General features: G+C 38.0%; 1 protein-coding gene across 6 annotated transcripts in view; it reads left to right on the top strand.

Annotated features, from left to right (window-relative positions):
• ASAP2 (ArfGAP with SH3 domain, ankyrin repeat and PH domain 2) overlaps positions 1 to 27,398 on the top strand; it is a 256,386-nt gene that overhangs the window by 120,165 nt on the left and 108,823 nt on the right. For all 6 annotated transcript variants that reach the window (XM_036752234.1, XM_036752235.1, XM_036752232.1 and 3 more), the window contains exons 4-6: positions 17,684 to 17,758; positions 19,604 to 19,653; positions 26,661 to 26,790. In XM_036752234.1, the coding sequence (XP_036608129.1) occupies positions 17,684 to 17,758; positions 19,604 to 19,653; positions 26,661 to 26,790 (255 nt within the window). The remainder of the gene's footprint in view (positions 1 to 17,683; positions 17,759 to 19,603; positions 19,654 to 26,660; positions 26,791 to 27,398) is intronic.

Genomic DNA, 27,398 nt, shown 5'->3' with positions numbered 1-27,398 from the left:
TTACACTGCCTGCCATATATATGGAAAGAAAGTTAATCAACAAGCATTTATTAAGTGTAATAGCTAGGTGCCAGGTGCAGTAAGCTGGGTGGTGAGGCTACAGGGAAAAAAGTGACAGTGTCTTCCCTCAAGGAACTTACATTCTACTAGGAAGTGTGTGCATGTATGTGTGTATACAAATATGTATAAACATGTTCACAGATGAGTAAATATAGAATATGTACAAAATCAATGTAACGATTTGGGGAGGGAACACCAACAAGTCTTTCTGTCTAGAAATTGAAGTATCATTGTAAGTTCAAAGTCCTTCCAATCTGGTAAAATTTTCCAGAACGGGAGCTCTGCTGGCATAACTCTCAAAAATGCAGTTTTACCTCTACACCACGAAAGATGCATTATAATGGAACTTAAATGGATCTTCCATTCTTATAGGGCTAAAGGACCCAATGTTGCCTCAATCCATAGGTGAGAAAGAAGTATCACATACCAAATAACTAATTCTAAGAGAATTGTGAAAATTCACTGGAAAATATATATTAAGTAAGAATGTTAGGCTGACTTGGTATTCTCTTATCAATGGGTGAAGTTCTCATCTTAAGCAGTTCTGTGAACTTTAGCATCATGCAGTATAAAAGATTATGAGTGAAATGGAGTTCACCCTCCATGAATTGCAAGCAAAAATTCTGTTGACTAGCAAGAGTACTTCTTTGAGGTACCACAACACAAGTGTTCTAGAAGTATAATGCCAATGGAATTGTATCTGTGGCATGGTTTTCGGTGGGTGAGTTAGATTTTGCTTAATCGATATTAAAATGCTCCATAGAAATTTTTGCAGTATAATCATTCAACAAATGGCCCCTTTTAAATGGTCAAAAGATCCTTTGAAGAAAATTAAAGGGCTTGTAGTATTTTCTCAACTCATGGGAGTTGAGACTGAAAATACACTTTAGATCAGTCAACAAAACAGGTTGTGACCTGATATGTATGCTTTAAGTTTTGAAAGAGTTATCTGCAAAAAACAAAAACAAACCAAAAAACCAAAGAGGAACTGAGAGGGTAGATGCTTTGTTGATAATGGAACTTTTGTGTGGCATATCTGGGCACTTCTGTGGCTCCAGAATTATATTGCTTTCATCAGATTTTAGAATTGGAGGAAACTTTGGAAGTCATCTAGTTCAGGACGTGCTTGAAACAGGCATGTTGCCATATAATCTTCCTTATTCATACATCCGGTCATGAAAATTCAAAAATCTTCACTGGCTCCTGAGTAAAGTTCAGTCTTTCTTTGCTTGGTATTTAGTGCCCTCCACGTTTTGGTGCCTTCCTACCTTCATGCTATATTGCTCTTATAAATTCGCTCCATTTTTCTCTCTTCCCCATACCCCAACCATACACTGTGGCTTGCTAGTCCTCTGAGCCTTTGCTAACTTTCTATATTCATTGAATGGTCTTCCTTAATTCTATTCACCTGTTAGATTCATAAGTGTCCTTTAAATTTCAAAAGCAACCTCCTCCAGGAACCTTGCCTGTTAGTAAAGGTAAAAAAAACTCCTGTTAGTAAAGACTTTGTCCCACAGATCTCACATAGCACTTTGCAATCTTCTAATGAACTTAATAATGTGTTGTTATCTCAATTTGAGTCTTAACTCCTGACTAGACTAAACTCCCAGCCAGCAGAGACTGTGCTTTATCTAATCGTTGCATTTGGTTTTGGTTCCCCATGCCTCCCCCACACTTCCTAAATGTTGTTGAATGAATAGAAAGAGGAATCCATCAGCCTTTAGCTATTGTTTCCCTCCATACTGAAGAAAAATAATTTATTTTGTTATTTTCCAAATAGTCATATTTCGTAAAATTTAATCCTTTGATCCTGTAAGCCAGTGGGAAGGTACTTCAAAAAGACCTGATAGGCCATATTATGGGACACTGATGAAAAAACAAACAAAACAGATATTTAAAGCTTATAAAGCATTTTACAGAGATTATCTAATTTAAGCCTCACAATAACCTGAAGAGGTAGTTTCTGTAGAGGTATTGTAATCCCCATTTTACAGATGAGGAAACTGAGGCTTAGGGAGGTTAAGTGTATTTGGGTCTTCCTGATTTAAAGTCCAGCACTCTGTCCATTATCCCCAGCTGCCCAATGTAGTTGGCTTGAACACCCAGTGTAAATAGAGTTAATGTTTTCCCCTTTTTTGATAATATAGTAACACTGTTATTTATTAGACACTATTGGGAAATTAACTGTTCCTTATAAATTCACTTATAAGTGAATTTGCCAAATAACTGAAGCTTAGTCCTTTAAGCACCCACACTTTAAAAACTTTTAACCTTTTATGAAATCCTTAGCTGCAATGTAGTGTTACCCTCATTGATTGTTGAAGCCTGGGGGTCTGTTTGCCTTTGCTTTTAATGTCTGTAGACTTTTGGACTTTTCTATTTCTGGTGACTGACTTTTAATGTTCTTAACTCCTTCACCATCCCTTATCACCCAGTTGCTGCTTCTGTTTGCCTGGTTTAGTTTGGTTTAGTGTAACAACTTAGAACCTGAGGTCTTTTCTCTATAAAAGGGGCTCTTACTCTGGATCTGCATATTCAGATAAGGTTTAATACTGTCCTTTAAAGAGAGGACCAAATTTTTCAGTATCAAGCCAACACACATGGTCTTCTAGAAAAGGCCCCAGCAAATGTATCAGGAGAAGGGGTCCAGCTCTAGGTATGCTCCATAATCTTTAAGGTGTGAGCAAATGAATGAAAAGCATTTGTTAAACTTTGTGACTGTAAATTGTGTGACTAATGCTATCCTAAGCATTGGGGATACAAGTTTAAAAAGTTAGTTCTTGCCCTCAAGCAGCTTATAGTCTAATAAAGAAAGAAAACATGTGTAAGAAGCTATTGGTCAGGGAAGACTTTTCTGGTCTAGGAAGTCATTGGGATAGCGATCGACCAGAGAGTTAATTGAAGTGCCTTAAAAAAAATTTTTTTGTATTTTATTTTTTCCAATTACATGGCAAAATAATTTTTTTTAATTTTCAGTTCTAAATCATCCCTCTCCGTCCCTATCCCACTTGAGAAATCAAGCAATTTGATGTAGATTATACATGTGAAGTCAGGCAAAACATATTTCCATGTTAGCCATGTTGCAAAAGAAAATAAATCAAAAAACCCAAGAAAGAGAAGTATGTTTTGATCTGCATTTAGACTCCATCAGTTCTTTCCCTGGAGGTGGCTAGCATTTTTTCATCATAAATCCTTCAGAATTGTCTTGGATCATTGTATTGCTAAGAATAGTAAGTCATTCCACTTGATCATTGTACATTATTGCTGTTACAATGTTTTTTTGTTCTGCTTCACTTTGCATCAGTTCATATGTGTCTTCCCAGGTTTTTCTGAAAGCATCCTGTTTGTCATTTCTTATAGCACAGTAGTATTCTCTCACAATCATATTTCCACAACTTGTTCAGCCATTCCACAGCTTATGGGCATCTCAATTTCCAATTCTTTGCCACCACAAAAAAGATACTTATAAATATTTTCATGTGTATAGGTCCTTTTCCTTTTCTTTTTTAAATCTCTTTGGGATATAGACCTGCTAGTGGTATTGCTGGGTCAAATGATATACATAGTTCTGTAGCCCTTTGGACATAGTTCTAAATTGTCTCCAGAATGGCAGTTCATAACTCTACCAATAGTGCATTAATGTCCCAATTTTTTCACATCCCCTTTGTCAACCATCTCTCTTTATAGTTGTCTGCATCTGCTCTATCTCTTCTCCTTTCCTATCACAGTCTGCTCTCAGGGAATGCCTCTGATATCGATCAGTTTGCTATGTATTTAAATATTCTAATCACTTCTCCCAGGGTGTATTTTTATTTTAAACTGTCAAATAAAAAGCTTTGTCCAATACAAAAGATATTTCAGGCATTGGGAAGTTGGTAGGTAGATATTTATTTGGTGGAAATCACAAGCTATCTACTCTGCTTTATGAGTAAGACCAGCCACTTTTATGGTCATTTGTCTTTTGTCTAGGTTATGTTGGTGGAATGATAATTGAAAAGAGTGTCTGGCAACTCACTATAGGTTTTTGGTGAGGTTTATTTACATTCAAAAGGTAATTGAATCATAGGTTCCCATTTTGTTTTGATTTTGTGATAGGATCTGGTTATTGTTCATTTCATCAAAGTCTAAAGTATTGCGGGTAATTTATGTAGGTATTGTTTATGTAGATTACTGTCTGTATAATAAATAATATATTTTTTTAAAAATAGTTTACTAACTACCCTGACATAAATGATCTTAACTAATCATCATTAAAATAATGGTTGACATTTAATGATTTACTCATAACATTATTGATCTGAACATATGTCACACATTTTTCTTCTGGTCTGGCATTTGTAAATCCTGTGTGTGACCTACAGTCAATGTTATTTAATTTTCTTATAAGGAAGTTTTGTTGGCGGGGGTGGGTAACAAACCTCTATTCAGACTGACATGATAGTTTATCACATCATGACAACTCTGTGAAATGCTAGTACAAGTATATTATTATACCTATTTGACTTATTAGGAAATTAAGGCTCAGAATAATTAAGAAACTTTCCCAGGGTGATACACTAAGTAAGAGGCAGAACTAGGGCTTAAAATGAGTTCTTTGAACTCTAGGTCTAGTGTTCCTTGAGTTGATAAAATTAGAGAAGAGCTTTTACATTTGGTCAGGGATTTTTTGGTGACTTAGTTAAAGGTATTTGTGTTTTCTAGTCTTGAGGAGAATAAAATTCCAATGTAGTGAGTTTCATGCTCCCTTTCTTCCTGCTACCTTTATGTCCCAGGCATAGGCTTTATTGACATCTTTAATCTTGTGAAATTTCGAGCATGTTTCAGAATGAGGAGAAAGAGACTTTCTTTCTTCCATCCCCACAATAGAGCCCAAGAGATCAAAGCATTTGTGAGTACCAGAGAAGTAATGTTAAAAGCAGAAACCAGGTCAGTGGTTTCATTTTTGTTCTCCCTTGGTGTGAAAGTTGCCAGAGTGTTTCTGCCAGCTGGTCCATTTTGATCTTTCAGTTTTGTTAAACACTGAGGATCTGCGTGGGCTCTCTCCCCTCCCCTTTTTAATTAAACAAACTATCAGCCGGGTTTCATTGCCAAGGAGGCAGCTTTGGAAGCATCTGCTTGGTGATGGCTCTTTTTGTAGGAATGAGTGTGGATATGCATGTGTGTTTTGTGTGTTTTATTAGGCTCCTGAGCAGTGGCTATGTCACAAAAAAGGTCTCTTTCCATATACTGAACATAAGAGTACACAAACACTGACCTGTTTTAGTTTCACTTTTTAAATTCCCTGAAAATCTGACCAGCCTACTCTGCACAAGAAAAGGAGAAAATGTCAAGTTGGATAGTAACAGAAGGTTAAATGGTTCAGTTAAAGGTCCAGTGTTATAGCTCAGGCTGAACCTTCTTTGGAAGAAGATAATCTCCCTCCTAGGAGAGCAAAAAGACCTTTTGATTCCAGCTACCTGTTGATTTTCTACTCACTGGATACTTTAGACCCCTCCTCTTTATTCATTTCTCTGCTTTGTTAGAACATTCTACTAGTGGAAAAACGGATTCGGGAAGCAATTTATCATAGACTTTAAGTTAGAAGGGATGTTAGATATCATCTAGTCCTACTCCCTAATTTTATAGAGGAGGAAATAGAGATCCAGAGAGAAGTAACATAGTTATTGAGTAGCAGAGTTGGGACTCAAATTACAACACTGATTCTTCATCTTTCACAATTTAAGTGCATTTATATTCAGAGATACCCACCCTAAGGTATTACCATTGTAAAGCTTAAGTCCCAATAGGAAGCCTGGTATTGTGGGAAGACCACTAGCAGGGTAAGAATTAGGAGGCTTGGGTTCTAGCTTTGACTGCCATTGACTCAGTACATGACCTGAGGGAAGCCATTAATCTCTCATAACCTCAGATGGGAATAATAATAAAACCTACCTTACTTCACAGAGTTATTGTAAGGAAATACTTTAATACCTCAAGGATTTATGATTTCTTAGCTGTGGTACTGATTCCATTAATGCAAATGGCAACCCTTCTGTGAAATGGTAGAGGGTTTTTGACAGATGTTGTGACTGAAAATTTATTTCCTAGTGACCAAACTTGGTGAGGAACCTCTGAATCAGCTATGCTGCTTCTTCAGTTACAGACACACAGTTCTTCACTGGGTTTGTACTTGAAGCCTTTCCAGCTTGGGTAGGATCTTTGAGATTTGCTGGAACCCAGAATCCACAACATGATGAGAAATTGGGTTAGGAGTTTACTGGACGTTGTGAGGGAATGAGTATTTAAAAAACAAAGAAATAAACCTCTTGTCAGAGTATTGAAACATTCTAGTATTTCAATATTAGTATAAGACTTTATCTGAAAGTGATCTCTTCCTCCTGGGATCTCTTAAAAGTATTTTTTGTTCTAATCTTCTTTATACATTTAAATTTCCACTTTTTATTAAAATTAATTCTTTCCATATTCAGCATAGATTTGCAGTCAGAGAAACTAAGTTCGAATTTGGATACTGCCACTTGTTACCTGTATGACCTTGTATGATTCTCTTAATCTGTCTTATTTATACAAAATAAAAGTGTCGTGGACTCAGCTTCTTCATTTATAAAATGAGAGGATTGATGTGAATGTTCCCTCCATTGATTCAGGTCACGGCCTATATATGTGTTCAGGTTGTTTACTGTGATAGAATGTAACCTTCTTGAGGGCAAGGACCGTTTCATTTTAGTGTTTGTATCGTCAGCACCTAATGTAGTGCCTAGCTCGTAATTGGACTGATGTATGAATGGGAGATACTTTGTTGCAAAAAGGTAACATTTATTCTAATGAATCAGAAGCTTTTTTTTAACAATTTTTTCAACAGACAATAAGCAAAGTGGGACCTTGTATTCTTTACATCTTTCAGAGATACTTGTGTGATGGTAAAGAGCTATGTTATTGTAGAATATTGCTTGTGAAAGCCTGTCCATCTTCATCCAGAGTGCTCTTAATTCATGCTTATGTAATTCTCATAAAGCTTGTACATAGTTGGGAAAGTAGGCATATAAATTATTCATTGCTGCCTTGGTCCCTTCTCTCCTTTTTTTGTATTATTGTGGTCTGAGATTTGTTTTCTACCCCTTTGATATATTTTCTTGTTTTAGATGCCCCAGGAATCAATCCCTTAAGACCCTCGCAACTATGTTGCTTCCAATATGTCTCTCGTATATTGTTGTTATCGACAGCAATGACAATATTTTAATAATAGCAGATTGGGAAACTGAGGCAGACAGCAGGTTAAGTGAATAGTCCAAGGTCACACAGATAATGTGTCTGAGGCCAGATTTGAATTCAAATTTTCCTGACTTCAGGCCCAGTGCTCCATCTAGTGAACCACCTAGCTTCCTCACATTATTTCCTGATTAAGAAGCTTTTAAAACTCCTTTGGTATCATTACAAAAATCAATTGGTTTAATTTCTGAATCAAATAATTGTAAACAATGGCTGACATTTAGTACAGAGGTCTCAAACCTGAGCAGCTTGCTGGGTCCAGCTGCAGCAAAACTCCCAACTGCCTTGGGAACCAGATTAAAATGTAATTGTGAAATGTTTAACAAAATAAACAAAAATACAGTACAATATAGATAGTGTCAATAGCTAATTTGTGGTGTTTTCTAAGTCAGTATGCAAGGATCCCTTTCTATTTAATTTTAACGTCAGTGATTTAGTATATCCAGTCCCATTTTTGCCAGTCAATCAGCAAGCATTTATTAAGTGCTTATTATATGCCAGGCACAGTGATAAATGCTAGAGATACTAAGAAAAGCAAAATCACAGTTTTTGCCTTCACAGGACTCACATTATAATGGAGAATACAGCCTACAAGAAATACAGTGTAAATTTACACAGATGCAGGGTAAATGGAAGGTGCTTGTAAGGACAGTCACAGCTGTAATAGAGGAGGGCTTGGTAAAGGCCTCCTGCAGAAGGTGAGATTGAAGGAGTTCAGGTGAAAAAGAAGAGCACTCCACACATGGGAGACAGGCAGGGAAAAGGCATGGAGTTAGGGAAGGTGGAGAATAGCAAGAAGGTCAGTGTGCTTTGATTATACATTGTGTGGAGAGAAGTAAATTTAGGAAGGGGCTATGTGGTAAACACCCAACACACTCTATGCTCAGAAGTTGGAGAAACAGTTCTTTATTCACTGAACTGTGTGTCTCTCTTCCTCATTTGTTTTCTATGTTGAGGATTCACTCAAGCTTAAATTTATTTTAGTTGTCTTGTCTTTTTAAAAATCTGAAAGTGTTAAACTTTTTACATGGCTTTAATTTCCCATAAAATTGGACAGTAAAATGTAAAATTAGGGAGCGTATGTCAGTATAAGTAGCCTTCAGCATATTACCAAGAATGACTTGCACCCAAAAAGTGGCATAGAAAAGGAGGTAGGCCAGTTGTGTACAAAAAATATAACAGATGACCCTCTGCACTGGTGTGAGCAGAACATTCACACACCTGGAAGGAAGGTCTCCAGGAGATTGGGTACGTGCTTTCTCAGGGGTTCATGAGAGGACGTGAGCAGGGCTTGGACAGGATGAGATGTGAATGGGCTTTGATTTGTATTATTGGAAGAGAATACTCTCATTGCTGAGATTATGGGCCTAATAAAGTCCTGAAGAATATAATGTGAATATTGATTCACTTCTCAATTAGGGACTAGCATATGACTGTTTTGGAAGGTGACTTATTTTTAAGGGACTGTCCAAAATTCTGAAGGATATTAGGATTCTGTTAAGAGTTATGGCTATTCAAGGAGCTTTGCCATACTCTATAATGGACAGATGTTTCCAGGCCTGGGACTGGCTCAGCTTTCTGGCTTTTTTTGTTCAGTACTTAATGCTTTAAAAAGAGAGGGTGGCATGGAGTGAAGACAAATGCATTGATTGAACCTGAGGGGGCCTGTACACTTATGGTTCTGTCATTCTGAACCTTCACTATTTATCAGATCCCCAGAATTAGGGGAGATACTACAACAAAGCAGGATCGCTTTCTACTTGAAGCCAGAGGTAAAGACAAGGAATTCCCAAATTTCCCTTTGGAGGAAATACAAAGACAGCACTCACATAGGAAAAAGGGTTGTAGGAGCTAGGCATCACCCTATTAATTGGGGAATGTCTAAGAAAAGTGTAGCATATAAATGTAATGGAATATTGCTGTACCATAAAAATGATAAATACAATGGTAAAATTTATATGAACTATTATGGAATGAAGAAAAAAGAACCAGGAAAACAATATACAATAACTACAGCAATTTAAAGGGAAAGAACAAAAAACAGAAACTGAATGATATATAATTATAATGACCAGTCCTGGTCTCCAAGAAGAAATGAGAAAATGCATCTGCTTTCCCTTTTTTTAGAGGTGAGGGAGAAGGGATATGGAATGTTACACCTAGAGGTATTTGCTGGTTGGTTCTACTAAACTACTTTCTTTCTATTTTTAATTTCTTACGAAGGGTAGTGCAGTGGGTTGTAGAAGAAGGAATATAGCAATGAGGGTGATATAAAAACAAAATATATCAATAGAAATAAGATCTTGAAAAGCACCAATCATCAAAGGCTATGACCTTTGTGGATTCTTGGCCCCTGTTTCAAGTTCATGCTGACCAGTTACCAGATTTAAGGGGTTTAAGGAATCTGAGAGCTAAAACCAAGTATTGGGGTGGGAGTTTCATTTGTATCTCAGAATGGTAAGGAGACTTTCGGAGGGAATATGGATCAAAAATGGGCAGTCCCTTATATATTCGGTATCTGCCTAGAAAAATGTAAGCTTGTGTGGATAAAGGTTCCTTACTTACAGGTAGGCAGTTAGTTAAGAGGAAAGGTTTAGAAGAATTTCAAGAAAAAATTGAAAAAGGAATTTAAAGAAAATCAGAATGTCACCTTTGAAAATTATTATGCTTCTATATTATCTTCTCTAGTCATATCTTCTTCCCCCTCACCTCCCAAGTTGAATTGTTCTTTCTCTTGATGGAATTCATGTTTTGTATCTATCTGACATACTTATTATATGTAGACTTTTAGATCTGAAAAGAACCTTAGGGATCTAGTTTAAGCCCTTCTGCAGAAACAGAGGACCATTTAATACATACTTCTTTGTAATGTGTGTATTGGTCTAAGCTTTTTGAGAACTAGGACTAAGCATTGTTGACAATTCTGTCTTACTCAGGGCCCCTTCTATACACTGGGTAGTTGGCAAATGTTCACTGAATTGAAAAGAGATTGAAAGGACAGTGGGGGAGACAATAGACTGGGACATCAACACAATGATTTTATTGTTGGTGACTGCTAGCCTCATCTGTCTGTACATTTTTGCTTTTGCTATGACCTTCCTGACTGACTAACTATATTTGACCTGTGGAAATAAGAGAGAGACCCCTAACATCAGATATGTATAGGTAAATGGAACAACTAGAGAGATCAAAAAGGAGAGAAATTTATTATTTTTTTAAGTTTACTTATTCTCTGCTGCTAGTTGCAAATCCATAACTCAAAGCAGTTATTAATATTAGTTCACATTAATAATAGTAATGAAGTGTCTTTACATTGCACTTTCTTCTTTCCACTGCCTGTCTCTCAATTGGAAGCCACAGCAGAAGAAGGAGTAAAGTTCACTGCTTGCTTGGAGCAATAAAAAATATATTTTGGTTCTGTTTCCCAGGGACAATTTAATTCTTCTTTTGGATCATAAAAATTTTATTACTTATAAATTGAAGTAAGAGGCTGTCAGGGCACCAGGGATGTGCAGTAATCTTTTGGCATTGGGTTTTTTTCTCTCAGCCAGACCTGGAGGAAGGGTGCTTTCAAATTGTACGCCTGAGGCTGTCTGTACAGCCCTTAACTAATAATCAGAAAGGGATGCAAAGTCAGGCTTTCATCTGGCATTGAGCTATGCCAGGATGAAGCATCTGAACTCCTCTCTACTTGCCCTCCAGCTTTGAGTGGAAGCAAGAGAGTAGTACTGTTCCATGCTTTGAAGTTCTGTCTCATTTTCCACTAGAGTCAAAGTCCTTCTACACCTTGGTGTCAGATACAGATAATGACCAAGTCAGTATCCAGTAACATGGAAGGATAATCAGTAAACTCAAGGATAAAGGGTTTATATATACATCTAACATCTTGGATAAAAATAATGTGCTTTCGTATAGCACTTTTAAGAGTTACAAGTGCTTTTAAGGATCTTGAGGGCAAGAACTGTGACATTTTTATTTGTATCCTCAAGGCCTGGCCACAGTGGCAGACACTGTGTTATCTGCTTTGCAAATATTTTCTCCCACGACAATCCTAGTTGGTAAATGCTAATATAATCCCCATTTCCCCAGTTGAGGAAAGTGAAACAGACAGAGGGCACGTGACTTGGCTAGGATCAACAGCTAATAAGTATCTGAAACTGGATTTGAACTCATATCTTCACGACCTGAGCCTAGTGCTCTGTTTGCTGCACCACCTATCTACCTTACTAAATGTTTGTTTGGATTTAGTAGCCGTACAACATCCTGGTGAAGTAGCTAGTACAAATATCGTCCTGCCCGTTTTATAGATGAAGAAACTGAAGTTTGGAAAGTTTCAGTGACTCGCCTAAAGCATATAGTAGCTAGTAAGTATTGGAGCTGGGGCTTTGAACCCAAGTCTCCTGATTCCTGAGTCCCATGGATTAGGTGCCTAGTATACGTCACCACCCACCTCCAACCATGCTATACTTTCCTTGAATATCAGAAGACCAAGGACAGTCTTAGCTATGCCCACACTTCAGAAAATCCATATCAAACAGAATCCAATTGCACAGTTGTCATCATTACTTGCTCTATTATGAGTTTACTTGCAAACTGTATTGAATTTTGTTGCCATCCTCTCCCCCTCCCTTCAGTTGATTTTCAATTAGTTGTTGCCTTCCTCCCCGACCTCTCTTGCCAATGGCAAGTGATGGCAATGTCCAGGAATTTGAAGGTGATAATGGTGGGCCAAATATAGTAAGATGACACTTTAATAGGGAAAAATGTAGTTTTATACTTGGATTTAAAAAAATCAACTTTGTAAGTGTCAGATTTTGGGGAATGGGAGAGCATGGCTAACCCAAATCATTCAGTGTGTTCTCTCTGCAAGTAAACAGTATGTATGACACAGTCACCGAAAAAAACTAAACACTTTTGTAGCTTGCATCAAGGAGAGATGTGGTATCCAGAAAGGAGGTTGTGATCGTTCCCCTGTTAGGCAGAGAGAGCCAGTTACTAGTGGAAAGAGTCCTGGAGCAACATAGTATCCTTGTAGATCAGGCAAGACTTGGGTTTACTTCTAAACTTAGTAGTTTTGTGACAGTGGGCAGTTCATGAACCTTAATTTGTTCCAGTACATAGAATGGGGGTGACAATAATGCTTATTAACTTTATCTCACATGATCATATTAACTTAACTATCTCATAGGATCATAAAATTGTAGATCTAGAGCTGAAAGGGACCCTGGGAATTATCTAGTCTGACTGCCCTCTCTCTCCCCATTTTACACACGAAAGGGGGTGAGGTGACTTGGCCCAAGTTGCATAGGTGATAACAGAACCAAGAATAAATAATCCTAGTTAGAATAACTTGAGCCCGTGACTCCAAGTTTAGCACCCTTTCCACTGCCTCTTCATTGTGACATAATCTGAGTAAAGTGGGTCATGAACCTTAGAGCCTATGTAAGTGCCAGCTATAGCTGTTACTCATCTTTCTTCAGACAGCATACCAAATACTGTGATCAGCCATCGACAGCACATGGTAGGAAGGACATGAAAAACTAGAATGTAAGGCGGGGTGGCAAAAAGACCACAGAAACTATACAACATACAGCCCCGAACGAAGGAAGGGGAGCTGTGTATTTAGCTTAGAGAAGAAAGACTTGGCCTGGGACATGATGGTTGTCTTCAGTTATGTGATAGGCCTTCATGGGGAAGAGGTATTATGCAGATAACAGACCTTGGACCAATGGGTAAAGGTATCAGAAAGGCAAATTTAGGCTCACCACAATAAAACACTGGAGACTACTTTGAGAGGTAGCAGGTTTTCCTTGTTTAAGTAGAGGTTGAATGACTGACTGCTTGTTGAAGATATCATACAGAGGCTTCTTGGTCAGGTACAGTTTGGGCTGGTTGGTCTCAGAGGACCCTTCCTACCCAGAGACTATGTGATTCACCCATACTCTAAAGGGTTTTACAAGCTCTTAAGGAATGTAGCTTAATAAGTCAAGAATGGGTGCTGTAAATATAAATGCCTCAAATAGGTAAATCTAAATTTCTGTCATTACTATTTCTACCAATTTTTCTAAATGAAATCAAGATATATCTGCCATCTTAGTGTAATTTGCCTTTGTGGCAGATTCTTGGGGGACAGAGTCTTAGCTCCCTGGATAGACCTTGACTTAAAGTCCAAAGCATACCTCCCTACAAGCCCTTTTATTCAAGGTGAAAGGATATGGGTGGAGCTTAGGAGCTTAAGTCACTGTCCAGAAATCAAGCCTCTCTCTTCTTGTCTCTCCACCATAAAGGCAGGTTACATTTGCAAATTCAGCAGACTTTTAATATTTATTTGCCTTTAATCTGTTCACCAGTTCTTTTAAGCTGAGTATCCATATTTAAATGTTTAAGGTTATTTCTGTTGAGTCATGGTTGATATAGACTACCCTGCAGGCATTTTAGGGGCATGATAAATGTTGAGTAGTTTTAAGTCTAGGGCAGAGATTGTCCCAAGTATCATTTCTCAAATGGTGCTCATTATTTGATCATTCGTTTGGCAGCACTCACTGTCTGTGCATCATTATGTACTTTTCCTATATTTTCCATTGGACTGTCTCCACTTTGAAAAGTAATTTGCTGAGGAGTTTATATGAATCAGATTTAAAGTGTATTTTCAAATTTGACCATAATAGGTCATATGGTGGGAGTATTCAGTTATCTTGAATATCTCATTTGAGGTACTATGGTTGAAATATCTTTAAAATGTTTTACATTTTTTAAACGTAAAATTGTGTAAGTATTGCAGAATTGTCATTTTAAGGTTACTCCATAGAGAGGGACAAATTGTTAGAAGTTTTTGCTTTTGAAGCAGATTATAATTTTAATTTAACAGTACATATATATATGCATATATATATTTAACATATATATGTGTGTGTGTGTGTGTGTGTGTGTGTGTGTGTGTGTGTGTGTGTGTTAGGAATAGAGTAAATATACTGCTGGCCTTGCACTATGCTCTCTTTCCCAACCCCAACCCTCCTACTTGGTATCCTTCGTAAAACCAGTGTCTCCCTTACACCTGAAGCATTCTCCTTCTTCACCTCTTCCTCTTGGCTTCCACCAAGACTCAGTTTAAACACTAACTCTTAGAGTAGACCTTCCCAAGTCTCCACAGTTAGCTTTTCTCATCTACCCCTCCTTCTGCTCCCCTACCCCTTTTTTTCCAATGAACTTACATGTGTATGTTCCATCTCCCCACCTCCTGAACACGACAGTTGCAGTTTTCCTCTTTGTCTCCCTAGAGGCCATATAACTCAGGGCAGGAGTTTTCTTGAGTGTAATGAACCCCTTTGGCAGTCTAGTGAAGCACATGTTGGACCTCTTTTCAGAATAATATTTTTAAATGCATAAAATAAAATACATAGGATTACAAAGAAAACCAACCTAGGCAGCTAGTTTGCCCAGTGGTTAGAGCTGTTGGACTTGGAACCAGGAACACCTGAGTTTAATTCCAGCCTCAGACAATTAGAAGCTCTCTGACCCTGGACAAGTCATTTAACTGCTGTCTGGTTAAGTTTCCTTATCTGTAAAATGGGGATAATAACAGCAGGGTCATTGTAAGGCTAGTATGAGACAATTAACTCTAAAGTGATATATGTTTATATATGTAACATATGTGCTAGTTATTAATACATACAGTTATCAAAAAATTTTTTGCATGTGTCCCAAATTAAGAATTCATGGCTTAGTGGTAGGCTGGCCTTGGAGCCAGGAAAACTTGAGTTCAAGACCTGCCTCTGACAGATACTGGCTGTGTGGCCATGGGACAGTCCCTTAATCTCCCAATGTTGTAGTAACTTGAAAACTAAAAACTGCAGAAATTATACCTACCTACTTGTGTTAAGAGAAGGTGTTTTCTCACCTAGGAGTTCCCTGTACCTTTTGCTTCACAGGTCCAGTTTCTAGCAAAGTGCCTTGCTCTTTACTAAGCTCTTAAAACACAGATAGAAATGAATTGGTGGTGATATTAGAAAATCTGTCTGTAAAAGGATTTCACCTACAAATGAAACTTGATGGAAAAAGCTTAGGAATTAGTGGGAGGACCTTGGGGCTGCAGGTTTAGGAGGGTCTTCCATCCATTATTTACTGTGCAATTTGTGATACAAAATGTAGCTTTGGAGCCCTGGGGCATTTGGGCACTTTTGCCATTATGCTTATTCACCCTTGAGGTTCGGGAACCTTTCTAAACTTGTTTGTTTATTGATTGATCAGCTTTCTTCCCTCTTCTTTGTCTAGAAGTGTTGAACTATGATAACTGTGGAAATATTGTCAGAAACAGCCAATTTGGTAGTTTGTTTTGCTTAGTTGTCCTTAGTTAGAAGTGAGGCTTCTTTTGGGAAGTGGGAAAGAGGAGAATGAGTCACTGGAAAGTGACAGTGATGTATAAGGAAGGAAAAACATCAACGAAACATTTGTTAAAAATAACGTTAAAAAATAAAATAGAGATTTTGAGGATGAGTGGAAATGGAAACAGATGCTATAAATTAGAAAGGTTGAGAATTGAGCAATCAATCATTCATCACCTATTTATTAAGCACATATTGTATACCAGGATTGGAAATAGAAATACAAAGACTGAAACTACATTCTAATGGGAGGATGCAGGTAACTGGGTCTGAAGGTTTTCTTCAGCTGAGGCTTTGCAACAAGTTTACAATGTTGGAGTTAGAACAGTTAGTGGAGCCAGTCTCTGGGCCAGATATGAGTGTGTGCTCTGCCAGGACTGTTGATCACCTCCCTTTTAGTGGGGAGCATGGGACAGGGCTCTTGAGTTACTTTGTGCCTTCTACCAGCCTACTTTGTCTTATTGCGCACATGTGCATCGTAGAATCACAGAATGTTAGAACTGGAAGGATGCATACGTGCGTGTGTGTATGTTCACCCCCTTCGCCACTCTAGTGAAACCCTGGACTCCTTTTCAGAACAACACTTCCCTCCCCTCATAATTGAAGCAAATGCTAAAAAAGAGTTAGTCTATTGGTTAATGAAAATGAAGATGTAACTTTTTTTTTTACAGAACTCCTGAAATATGTCCACAGACCCTAATTTAAACTAGTTTCCTTATTTTTTAGATTAGAAAATTTATGGTCCAGAAATTAGGGACCTACCCAATGGTCACACAGATAGTAAGTGACCCAAACAGGTAAGCCAGGTGTTCTGACTTTCAGGTTCCATTGCTTTTTCCCTTTTACCATGTGTTTGAATACAGTTAGAAGTAATGTCATAATTACTCTTTAAAAAACTTTTTTTAACCTCTCTTAAGGTGGTTCTTCCATGAGTTATTTTTGAAATACCTGTTATAGAATGCATCTCGCAGCATCTGTGATCTCAGAAAGGTTTAAGTCATTCAAACCCAATAGTCTTCTGATTATTAAATCCAGTGTTCATTCCATTGTACCATAGTGCTTATCATTAGCAGCCAAACCATTCAAAGTATCCTATTATCAAGTCCTGAAATAAATCAAAGTCATGAGTTGAAGAATAAAGTATCTTTAATTGAGATGACAGGGTGGCAAACCTGTCACCCTGGGGGATGTCCCATAAGAGCAGAGTGGATTTCCCAACCCAGAGACCTATGAAAAGTGGTTTTTTATACTCTTAGGAGGGATCAGGGAGATGGTAGCATGAGGTAGCAAGGCCTGGTCATGAGATCCCAGTCACCCTTGGCAGTCTGGGCAAGGAAAATCACTGTTTTGCCCTTCATGCCATGAATCCCAACAGAAGGAGGCAAAGATATTAGAAGCTGAGATGTAGCTTAAGCTAGGTTCCTTTACAAAGTAAAATCCCTGGGTGTGTATGTGGGGGGGGGGGGAACTTAGGGTGAGGTTCAGCCCAACCTAAAGGAGAGTAAATAGGAATGTTAAAGATATTAACTAAAATTCTGACATTACAAGGGCCATTTAAGGGAGTGGCAAGTACCATTACATTCGGTATCAATGATTTCTGTCATATTAACAGTTTTTCTGTCAGCGCTTTAATTGAAGATTAGTAGAAGGCAGCATTAGCAGGAAGATCCTTCAGAGTGAAATTTTAAAGTTTGTGATAGTTAATGATTTCTACTGATGAGCCATTGGAGTCCTGACCATTCTCTATTGGAAATAACACATAAATGGCCATTGCTAGGATAACCTTACAAAAGAGTTCAAAAATTCATATGATCTTTTTTTTTTAAATCAGTCAGGTTTTGAATACAAGTTATTTCTTACCTAATGGTCTTTAAATCCTGGAAGATGATCTATGTACTGTGTGATACTTTTGTTCTCTTTTCCTCTTTGAAAAGGACATTCTCAATGAGATTAACTTTTGTTTATTTGTTTTTTAGATTCAGAATATGAACAACATAATTTCTTTCCCTTTGGACAGTTTGCTGAAAGGAGACCTGAAAGGAGTAAAAGGGGTATGGCAGCTTTATATTTTTAATCTTTAAGTAGTTTTTTTTTCACATGATCTAGCACTAAGGGATAATATTAACCTATTAAGGCAGGCAGCTCATATATTCATTATGTTTTTAATATAGGTGGGGTGGAGAATGGGAGAGACAAGACGGCCATCTGTTCTCCACATTTGCTTTTATTTGCTATCTTATTGGCATCATGAGCCAAAAGAATGGGCACTCTTGGTCTTTATAGTTTCAGCCTGACATGTATAAACATACAATGGGTACTAGAAGGGGAGAGGATGATGTGTTTATAGAAAGTAATAAATAGCTTCAGTAAGGATTTTGGAGTCATAACCACACTTGGGACCCTTGGGATTTGGTAATGTCTGCTATTACCCTGGGCACTTCCGTAGCTGTAGTCTGATATCTGAGCCAGCTAGACTAGAATTCTTCTTGCTTCCAATTGGGGGTGGGTGAAGAAGTGGGAAGGATAGGAAGAAAGGAGAAAGAAGAGAAGGAGATGGGCACATCTAGCATCCTAATGGACTAGAATATTCCCATTCATTGGTTGGTAGAATTGTCACTCAACTTCAGGCTGGCCAACAAACAATTAAAACCTGATTGTCTGCTCAGTCAGCCAATGAATCAGGGAAAAGAAAATGGCCCCTTTAATATATTCTTATATGTTTTATGATCATTTCTGGGGTCTCATTATTATACCATTCCTGCATATGGCACTGACTAAAGAACTTCAGGGAGAACTGCTCTCAAGTAGTTTTCCTGGTTTGTATGTTGCTCATCTCTTACAAGAAGAATGTGAATTCCTGCACAGTGATGCAATCTTGAAAAACCTACATTTTTGAGGCATAAACTAGTTTAATTTAAAAATTCTCCAAATTATATGTATCCTTGAGCTGACAATTTTCTGGTTTTGACATGTTAATTTTAAACACCAAGCTCTGAATGGTTTCCAGAATATGCAGATGGGTAAGGATCAGGGTTATATCAGGTTGAGAAATTGTGGATAAATTATTTTTGAAAAAAGATTGAATCAATCAAAATGGAAACCTAGCAAGAAAGAAAAGATTATAGCTTCATTTATTTTAGGGATTGCCCACTCTTTACTAGCCCCTGATCTGAATGAAGTTAAAGGTACTGCTCTCAATCATGCAGATGTAGTCAGTTGTAAAGACCTCACAGCTAGCTGTTTCACAGTGTTCATCACCACTCAACTCACCTCAGATCTCTGGGAAATAATAGTCCAGGTCCCTACTCAAGGGGCACAGACAAGAAGACTGTTGGGATCATTTAGTGGACAGGTTAACCATCTAGTAATTTTTTTCAGTCAGCGGAGGATGCAGTGAGCAAACATAGATAATTACTGTTTCCTGTTTTGGGTGAATCATTCTATACTTAGGGCCACTTCTTAGTCTAGACTCTGTGTCCATCACATGCATCCTCTTTGTGGGCTCTTCATATGAAAAGATAGACAGATAGAAAGAAAAGCAAATCACAGTAGTGATCTGAACTGAGAATTCATTAAATAACTTTCTGAAAGCAAAATGGTTCAACAATTTGGAATGAAATATAGATGAATAAATGTGTCTCTGGGTGTGCAAATATATGTATATATTCAAAAGGAGACTGGGTCATTTCTTTAGAGAAAGGAGTGGCCCCTTTGTTAACTGTATCACCTCTTATCTACTTAAGAACATGTACTTTGGGTAGAATCATTGTAGTTTATGGAATCTCAGACAGCCTGATCATAATAATTAATTATCTCTTAAACTACATAACTGTGATAAGTGGGATTACTTGGTAGTTAATACCTAGCCACATCTAATTTGTGCTTTGTGTTTACAGGATCTGAAAAAGCCTTTTGACAAAGCTTGGAAGGACTATGAAACAAAAGTGTAAGTGTTTTCCCTTTTAGAAATAGAGTTTGGTTTCTAGATTTAAGCTGAACTGTAGTTCTCAAAGAGATTTTAGAGAGTGGTTAGTCCAGGAAGGAAAGTATCCATAGTGCTATGGTTATGTTTTTTGAGGAGCAGTTTGAAGTTAAGGTTTTGTTCAAATTCTGATTCTGCTTATCCCTGTATGACTATGGGTAAGTCACTTTTCTACTTTGGGACTCATTTTTTTCATCTGTAAAATGAGGACATTGGACTAAATAATCAAAGCTTTCTGCCAAACTCCTACAATCCTATGACTTTCAATTAAAAAAAATGAGTATTGTAAATACATACTTATATTCCTTGAAAAACCATATTTAAATAGGTTTTTTCCTTGGATCCTTCCTGTCCTTTAATTCTAAATTATTGGAAGAAAATTACTTTCAGAAAATTAATTCTCAGTTAAAATCACTGGTATGATTATTTTTTAAAAGATGCTATGTCCTTTTTATCATTCACAATGGCAGGGTTTTCTATTTTCCCAGAGGCCCTGAGTGGTTTCTGAAAGTCATAAGCACTCTCTCTGCTTTGTGTACATGTTTTGTCCCATCATTTTCTCTGAAGAGATCTGAAAGGATTTGAATAGCCGCCTAGTTAGAATAGAAGCGGCAGAAGTGAGAAGGTGTGGGGTAACCCAGTGAGCTTGGACATGGCAGGTAGAAGACACAGGGTGCACACTATTGTTCTACCATTTCCTACCTGTGTATCCTTGGGCAAAAACTTCTTCATCAATGCAACAGTTTTTTCATCTGTAAATGAGGAATTGGATTTTTATTAGTGAGATGGATAATGGCATGAGTTGAATGTTAATCAGTTTTTCAGATGATATGAAACTGGGAAGATAATAACTAACTTGTTAAGTGAAAAAGGCAAGACTCAAAGCAATACCCAGTATGCTAAAATGCTGAGTTGAATTTAGTTACGTAAAATTTGCAAGTCTTTAAACTTGGGTTCAACACAGTCAACTTTATAGGTATAAGTTGGTGGAGAGGGAGGATACATGCATGAAGAAACATCGTTTCATCTGAAAAAATCCAGGGTTTTTAGTGGACTGCAAGCTCAGTGAGTCAGCGGTGGTGTTTGGAAGCCAATAAAACGAATGCATTCTCAGCCTACATTAAAGAGATCACATTGTAGGGGCCGGGACTAGAGAAAAAATATACCTTGAGAGTACTAGGGGCAACTAGGTGGCGCAGTAGGTAGAGTGCCAGGCCTGAAGTCAAGAAGACTCATCTTCCTGAGTTCAAATCTGGCCTCAGACACTTAGTAGCTGTGTGACCTTGGACAAATCACCTAACCTAGTCCTCATGTAAAATGAGCTGGAGAAGGAAATGCCCAAGAGAACCCCAAATGGCGTCATAAAGGGTCAGACGTGACTGAAACGACTTCTTTGGGAGTATTATGATTAGTTCTTGGTACCGTTATTTAGGAAGAACATTGATAAGATGTAAAATGTAGCAAGTGGCTAGGGTGGCAGTGAGTCTTGAGATTATGACTGGATCACTTGTATAAAAATAATAATAATAATTATTATTATTATTATTATTATTATGAAAGCATTTATATAGCACTTTATAGTTTGCAGAACCCTTTACAAATATTATCTCATTTTACCCTCATATCATCCCTGAGAGGTAGATGCTATTATTATCTCTGTCTTACAGATGAGGAAACAATCTCATTGAAGTGAAATATTTGCCTCCAGTCATATAGCTAGTAAGTGTCTGAGGAACTGGAGATACTGAGTCTGGAGAAGAGAAGACTTGGGGAGGAGGTGGGGCAAAACAGCTGCCTCTAAGTATTGGAGAGGCTATCATATGAATAAAGAATGAGACTTGTTTTGCTTGGGCACAACTAGAGGCAGCATCTAGAGGTGGCAGAAATGTGTATTTAGGCTTGAGGTAGAGAAAAATTTTTTAACAATAGGGCCATCAAAAAAGAGAAGGGACAAATATAGGAAATAATAAGTTCTCTCTCATTAAGATGACTTCTGGCAAAGACTGGCTGGACACTTGTCAAAAGTACTGCAGATTTTTTGGTTCGGGTCTGGCTTAGAGTAGGTGGATTGATATGGCACTTATGAATCTGATTCTAGAAATCTCAGTAGATGGTTTTTTTTCAGGTCTTTTCAAATTAACTTTACTGAAATTGACTTTACTGAACACAAATGCAATTGTCTGTCTATGTTTTGTCCTAGACTTTTAAGTGAACTATCCAATTTTTGAGCTTTTCTGCTCCTCATCCCCCACAACAAGTAAAAACTACTGTTACTGACTCAAAACAATTTACAGTTTCTGTGCTGCTTTCACCATTGTAAAATGGAGAGATTTACTAATATATTGGCTTGAATATAAGCTACTTGCGAATAGAAATTGTCTCCAAATATAGACCGTGCTGCTAAAAAAGTTAACTTTTTTGTCACTTTCAGAAGTGACTTTTCTTTGTTGACACATTGTTTTTAATATTACACAAATTCACAGATTACTCCCACTTTTTGGGAGATGTTTTGTAACAAAGTAAAAGTAATACTCTGTTGACCTCATCTGAAAGTACATGCAACATTTCACATCTTTAGCACCCCATCTTCTCTGTTCTTAGAAAGTTAACGAACCGGTTTTCTCTTCATTCTCATTTAAAAATATATTTAAAAAATTTTTTGTAACAAATATGTATAGTCAAGCAAAATCAATTCCTCCATTATCTATACACGTGTGTGTATGTGTGTGTGTGTGTGTGTGTGTGTGTGTGTGAGAGAGAGAGAGAGAGAGAGAGAGAGAGAGCGCCCATACCCCAAATCCAGCACATCTCTGCAATAAATAGCATACTTTCATCTTCTGGTCTTCTGGAATCGTGAATGGCCTTTGTATTGATCATAGTTCTTACAGCTTTCAAAGTTAGTTATTTTGACAGTGTTATTATTATATAAATTGTTCTCCCAATTGTTCAGCCCATTTTATTCTTCATGAGTTTATAGAAGTCCTTCAAAATGTTTATTTTTATAATATTGATGTTAATATGTAGGTATACATTGGAAACAATTGCACAAAATTACTAAAATTTTAAACTATTTTAAAAACATTTCTTTCACTTTAAATAAAAATGTTTACGTCCTTTTAATAATCACTACTCTCTTCATACTTTTGTTGTCTTTCTTTTAGTAATAGTGAGACACTATAAGCTTCATTCAGGTTTTGTTCAAGCTAGATTTAGAGAAAACCTGGCCTGTATTCAGACCACTGTGGTATCTAGGTAACAGAGCTATGAGGTTTGATGGTTCCAATAATGATTGTAACAAAATATTTGAGAAATAAAGAGCTTTGCACTATTTTTTTTTGACCAGTGAAGAAAGAATGGTGAAGATGGGGGAAGATCTGGATGAAAGTGGATGAAAGTGGTAGGGAGCTGTTAATGGAGATAAAGCAAACGGGGTATCTGTACACAACAGACCCTTCCTAAAAATAAAACAGAAAACACAATAAAACTCAACCTCATTGATTTTAGATGTTTTTGACACTGTTCTTACTGATTGATTGATTGATTGATTGACAAAAGACATTATGCTACTGGGCTACCTTCAGTCCATCCCCCCAGTCTGCCTTCCACGTGACTGCTTGAGTAACATTCGTAAAACACCATTGTGATTGTGCCACTTCTCCACTCAGAACCAAATCATGTTTAAACTCTAGACGCAGGGTCTCAAGGCCCTCCACTTATTGCCTCCAGCCATCTTTTGTTTCCTATATTTTTGTTCTATCCAAATTGGACTATCTTCTATCCCTGTGCTTTTGCTCATAACGTTTCCCATGCCTGGAATAGTCTTTCATTTCCCTTTTGTTCAAGTCCCAACTTGAGTCACCTCTTCCATGAAACCTTCTCCAATTCTCTCTCCTCCCTCCCTGCTTCTTTCTTCCCTTGATTCCCCTCCCTCTCCTCCTTTCCCTGTCTCCCTTTTCACTTTCTCCCACCTCAAATTTCTCATAGCACTTTCACTTTTCCCTGGCCGTGTTGCCATTTGTCTTCTGTTATATTTATTTCTCTCCTTACTGTATCCCTCCTCCATTAAAACTTAAGCTCTTCAGGGCAATTATTATGTCCTTTGTACCTCCAGGGCCTACAATAGTGCCTTACACATCTTAATGTATGTTTGCTAGATAGAATTAAATCCCTAAAATAATCTAAGTAGTCAAACAGAGTTGGCTTTATTACCCCTGCTTTATCAAATAAGGAGCCTGAGATGGAGAATGCTTAAGAGATTTCTCCAGGGTTCTCTAACAAGTCAGAAGGCAAAATCTGTAGTAGAACCTAGTTTTCCTAACTGACAGGCCTGTGGTCTTTCCGCTACATTACCCTGTCTGTAGTAGAAAGAGAATTATTTGTAGAAAGCAATCTAAAGGATGCAGTGTTTTCCATTCAGGAATAACCTGAAAGGATTGGGTCTCTAGTCTAGAAGGACACTGATGAGATAGAAACTTCTGAAGTCATGAAGTGGATGGAGGGAGTTTGGAATTGTTTGGAGAATCCTAGAATATTGTAATTAAAAAGTATTCCAATTAAGAAGGGAGTTTTAGGATAAAGAGAAGTAATTCTGTACAGAAGAAACTCCTTTTTGAAAAGGCATTAAACAAAGACATTCACTAAGGGTTTAGATAAATTCAAGGACAATGTAGCCATTCCCAGCCATATTGAGAGAAATTAGGTCACTGACTTCAGTCTGTAGAGGCATAGTAATGTATCATAACCTGAAGGAACTCTAGAGATCATCTTCACCAACCCTTTCATTTTATAGATGAAGAAACTGAGGCCCAAGGAGAGCACGTAGCATGTCTAGGGTCACACAGGCTGTACATCCCAAATCTCCTTACTCTCAGTTCATTGCTCATCTCACAGCATCAAGATGCAGTCTTTGCAGTGACAGGGCTTCAGTCCCGTTTCATGTGCTCTATCCTTCTACCTTTCTGCTATGCCCTGGTTGGGTTACTATTGCTTGAGTGGAGGCATCAGCAGATGGGAGGAGAGAAAGTGATGGAAAGTCTAACATAACAGCAACAGCCGAGGAGAGTGGCAATATAGCTGACTGGTTAAGTCATGGCTGTGGTAATAGGGGGGCAGACCAGATGGCCTGGCATGCTACCTTCTGGCACATGCTGGAAGTTGCTGACCTCTGTTATCCTCCTGGCTTCTATCCCATATGGTTAAATTTAGTTCATTATTACTGCAGTTAGGACAAGAGTGGGGAATCTTATGATGAGAATCACTAGCTTAACAAAAGAGTCCATCAAAGGTCAATTATAAGTAAAAAAAGAAAAAGTAATTTAATTCATGGTGGGTATTTTTTCCCTTGGAGAAAAAAAAAATTCAACTTAAGTACTTTTTAAATTAAGAACAGGGAACATAAAACTCAATTCCATGTTAGCCCCCTAGGGAGAAATTATTCTCTGGGTGGTAGCAGCAGTGATCAGAGCAGTATTACCCCCGTGGGCAGAATGAAGTCAAACTGAGGGCCAAATTGGGCCCCTGGGTCGGATATTCTCCTCTCCGGCCTAGACAGTTATAAAGTCCCAGAAGACAGGTTGGCGTTGTTAATATTTTAGGACATGTCTAAGAAACTCACAGTCTCAAAGCCAAAACAGGCCTTTGAGATCATCTTGTCCAACTCTGTCATTTGACCAAGCAGGGGACTGAGTACCCCCAAAAGTGAAGTGGTTTGTCTAAGGTCACACGGAGAATCAGGACTAAGACTTAATGATTCTGATTCACACTCTAGGGTTCTTTCTCTTTATTCAGTTCAAGGAAGAAAACATTCAGTACTAAGTATGCAGAGTGTGTGTGTGTGTGTGTGTGTGTGTGTGTGTGTGTGTGTGTGTATGTGTATGTGACAGAGAGAGAGAGAGAGAGAGAGAGAGAGAGAGAGAGAGAGAGAGAGAGAGAGGGTTCAGTTGTTTTCAGTCATGTTTAATTCTTCATGACCCCATTTGAGGTTTTCTTGTGAAATACACTGAAATGGTTTGCCATTTCTTTCTCCAGTTCATTTTATGAATGAGGAACTGAGCCAAACAGGGTTAAGGGACTTGCCCAGGTTCACACAGCTAATACGTGTCTGAGGTCAGAATTGAACCATGCAGATGAGTCCTACTGACTCTGGGCCCAGCACTTTCTGCTGTGCCACCTAGCTGTGTGAGTGTGTGTTTGTGTGAGTGTGTATGTATGTATGTATAGGAAAGTAGAGAGTGGTAGCTACATTGAAGTTTTCCTACCTCTATTTTAAAAGATGGGTGATTAATTCAACATAGAGAAATGACTTTCAATAAAGTTAGAAGCCGTACTACAACTTTTCTGTCTATACCTCTTCTGTGGCACATATTACCTGTCATATAGTTATATATGCCCTTATATTTGTACCTAGGTTTGTCTTCCCAGTTGACATGGTGAACCTCTTGAGAGCAGGGTTTTTGTTTTATTCATCTATATAGCCTGATGACTTTGTACAGCTCTGCCTCACCTAGACCCAATTCATGCCATAAGTCAAGATATCACACTCGTGATGTCATTGACATTCTTCGAGAATGAAAGACAAACAATAACACGTAGCCTTGTAACACCCAAGACAAAGTGCATTGCAAAATATCTGTTGAATTAAGTTGAACCAAGCAGGCATGATAAGGCTTTTTGAGGATTTAGAACTAGAAAAGACCTTGAAGGTTATCTGGTCTTCATTTAAAGATGAATAATCTGGGTTCCAGAGAGGACAGGGTATGTGTGTGAACTCACTTGCCCAAAGTCTTTGGCACGCATAGCAGAAGTAAGATTCAAACTCAGATCCTTTGACTATAGATTAGTGCTATGCAGGCCATGCTACAGGATGGTATTGGTCTCTAGGCTGTATAGTAAGCAGGGGGGCCTGTAAGGAGGCTGCTCTGAATCTTTAGGTCAGTAGGCAACTTGATTTATTGCTGCTGTTTTTCCCCCAGGACAAAAATAGAAAAGGAGAAAAAGGAACATGCCAAACTTCATGGAATGATTCGCACTGAAATAAGTGGAGCTGAAATTGCTGAAGAAATGGAGAAAGAAAGGAGGTTCTTCCAGCTACAAATGTGCGAGGTAAGATGCTGAACAAGCGCAGATGTCCAGTGCTGGTAAAGAGACTCGGAAGCAAATGGAAATCTGCTTTTCTCTCTCATTAGGAGTCTTGCAGGCAGACTTACCCTCCTCCCAGGGAGCTTTGTTTGTGTTTTTTAAAGAGAACTATTGGGCTCAAGGGCAGCATAGTTATTCGATCCAATTTTTCCCAATGACTTTAGCACATTAATTTTCATAAGGGAACCTAAGTCTTCTGTAGCATGAGACAGGAATAGTGTAATACTGGATCAGTCATTGAATGAAGAAAAAGAAACTCAAAATAGGCAAAAGCTAGCTATCCATACATACACATGCAAACACACAAACACCACCCTATCTCTCTCTCTCTCTCACACACACACACACACACACACACACACACACACACACACCCTTTAATAAAATAACAGACCCTGTTCAATGCCCTTTCACGCGGCTTTTTGTCTTGAGGCTGATGTCATGCCCAAGGAGTTTGACCCTTCCCTGTGCCCTCCAGCTCATCAGGTCATGGGCAAAGGAGCAAGAGGGAAAAGCCACTTAAGGGGAGAAAGGGAATACTATGATGTTTGGAGTTCTTATTTAAATTGTAT

Source organism: Trichosurus vulpecula, chromosome 3 (genome assembly GCF_011100635.1).
Source record: "Trichosurus vulpecula isolate mTriVul1 chromosome 3, mTriVul1.pri, whole genome shotgun sequence".
NCBI lineage: Eukaryota > Metazoa > Chordata > Mammalia > Diprotodontia > Phalangeridae > Trichosurus > Trichosurus vulpecula.
The sequence above is the reverse complement of the archived record's forward strand: the minus strand, read 5'-3'. Positions and strand labels throughout refer to the sequence as shown.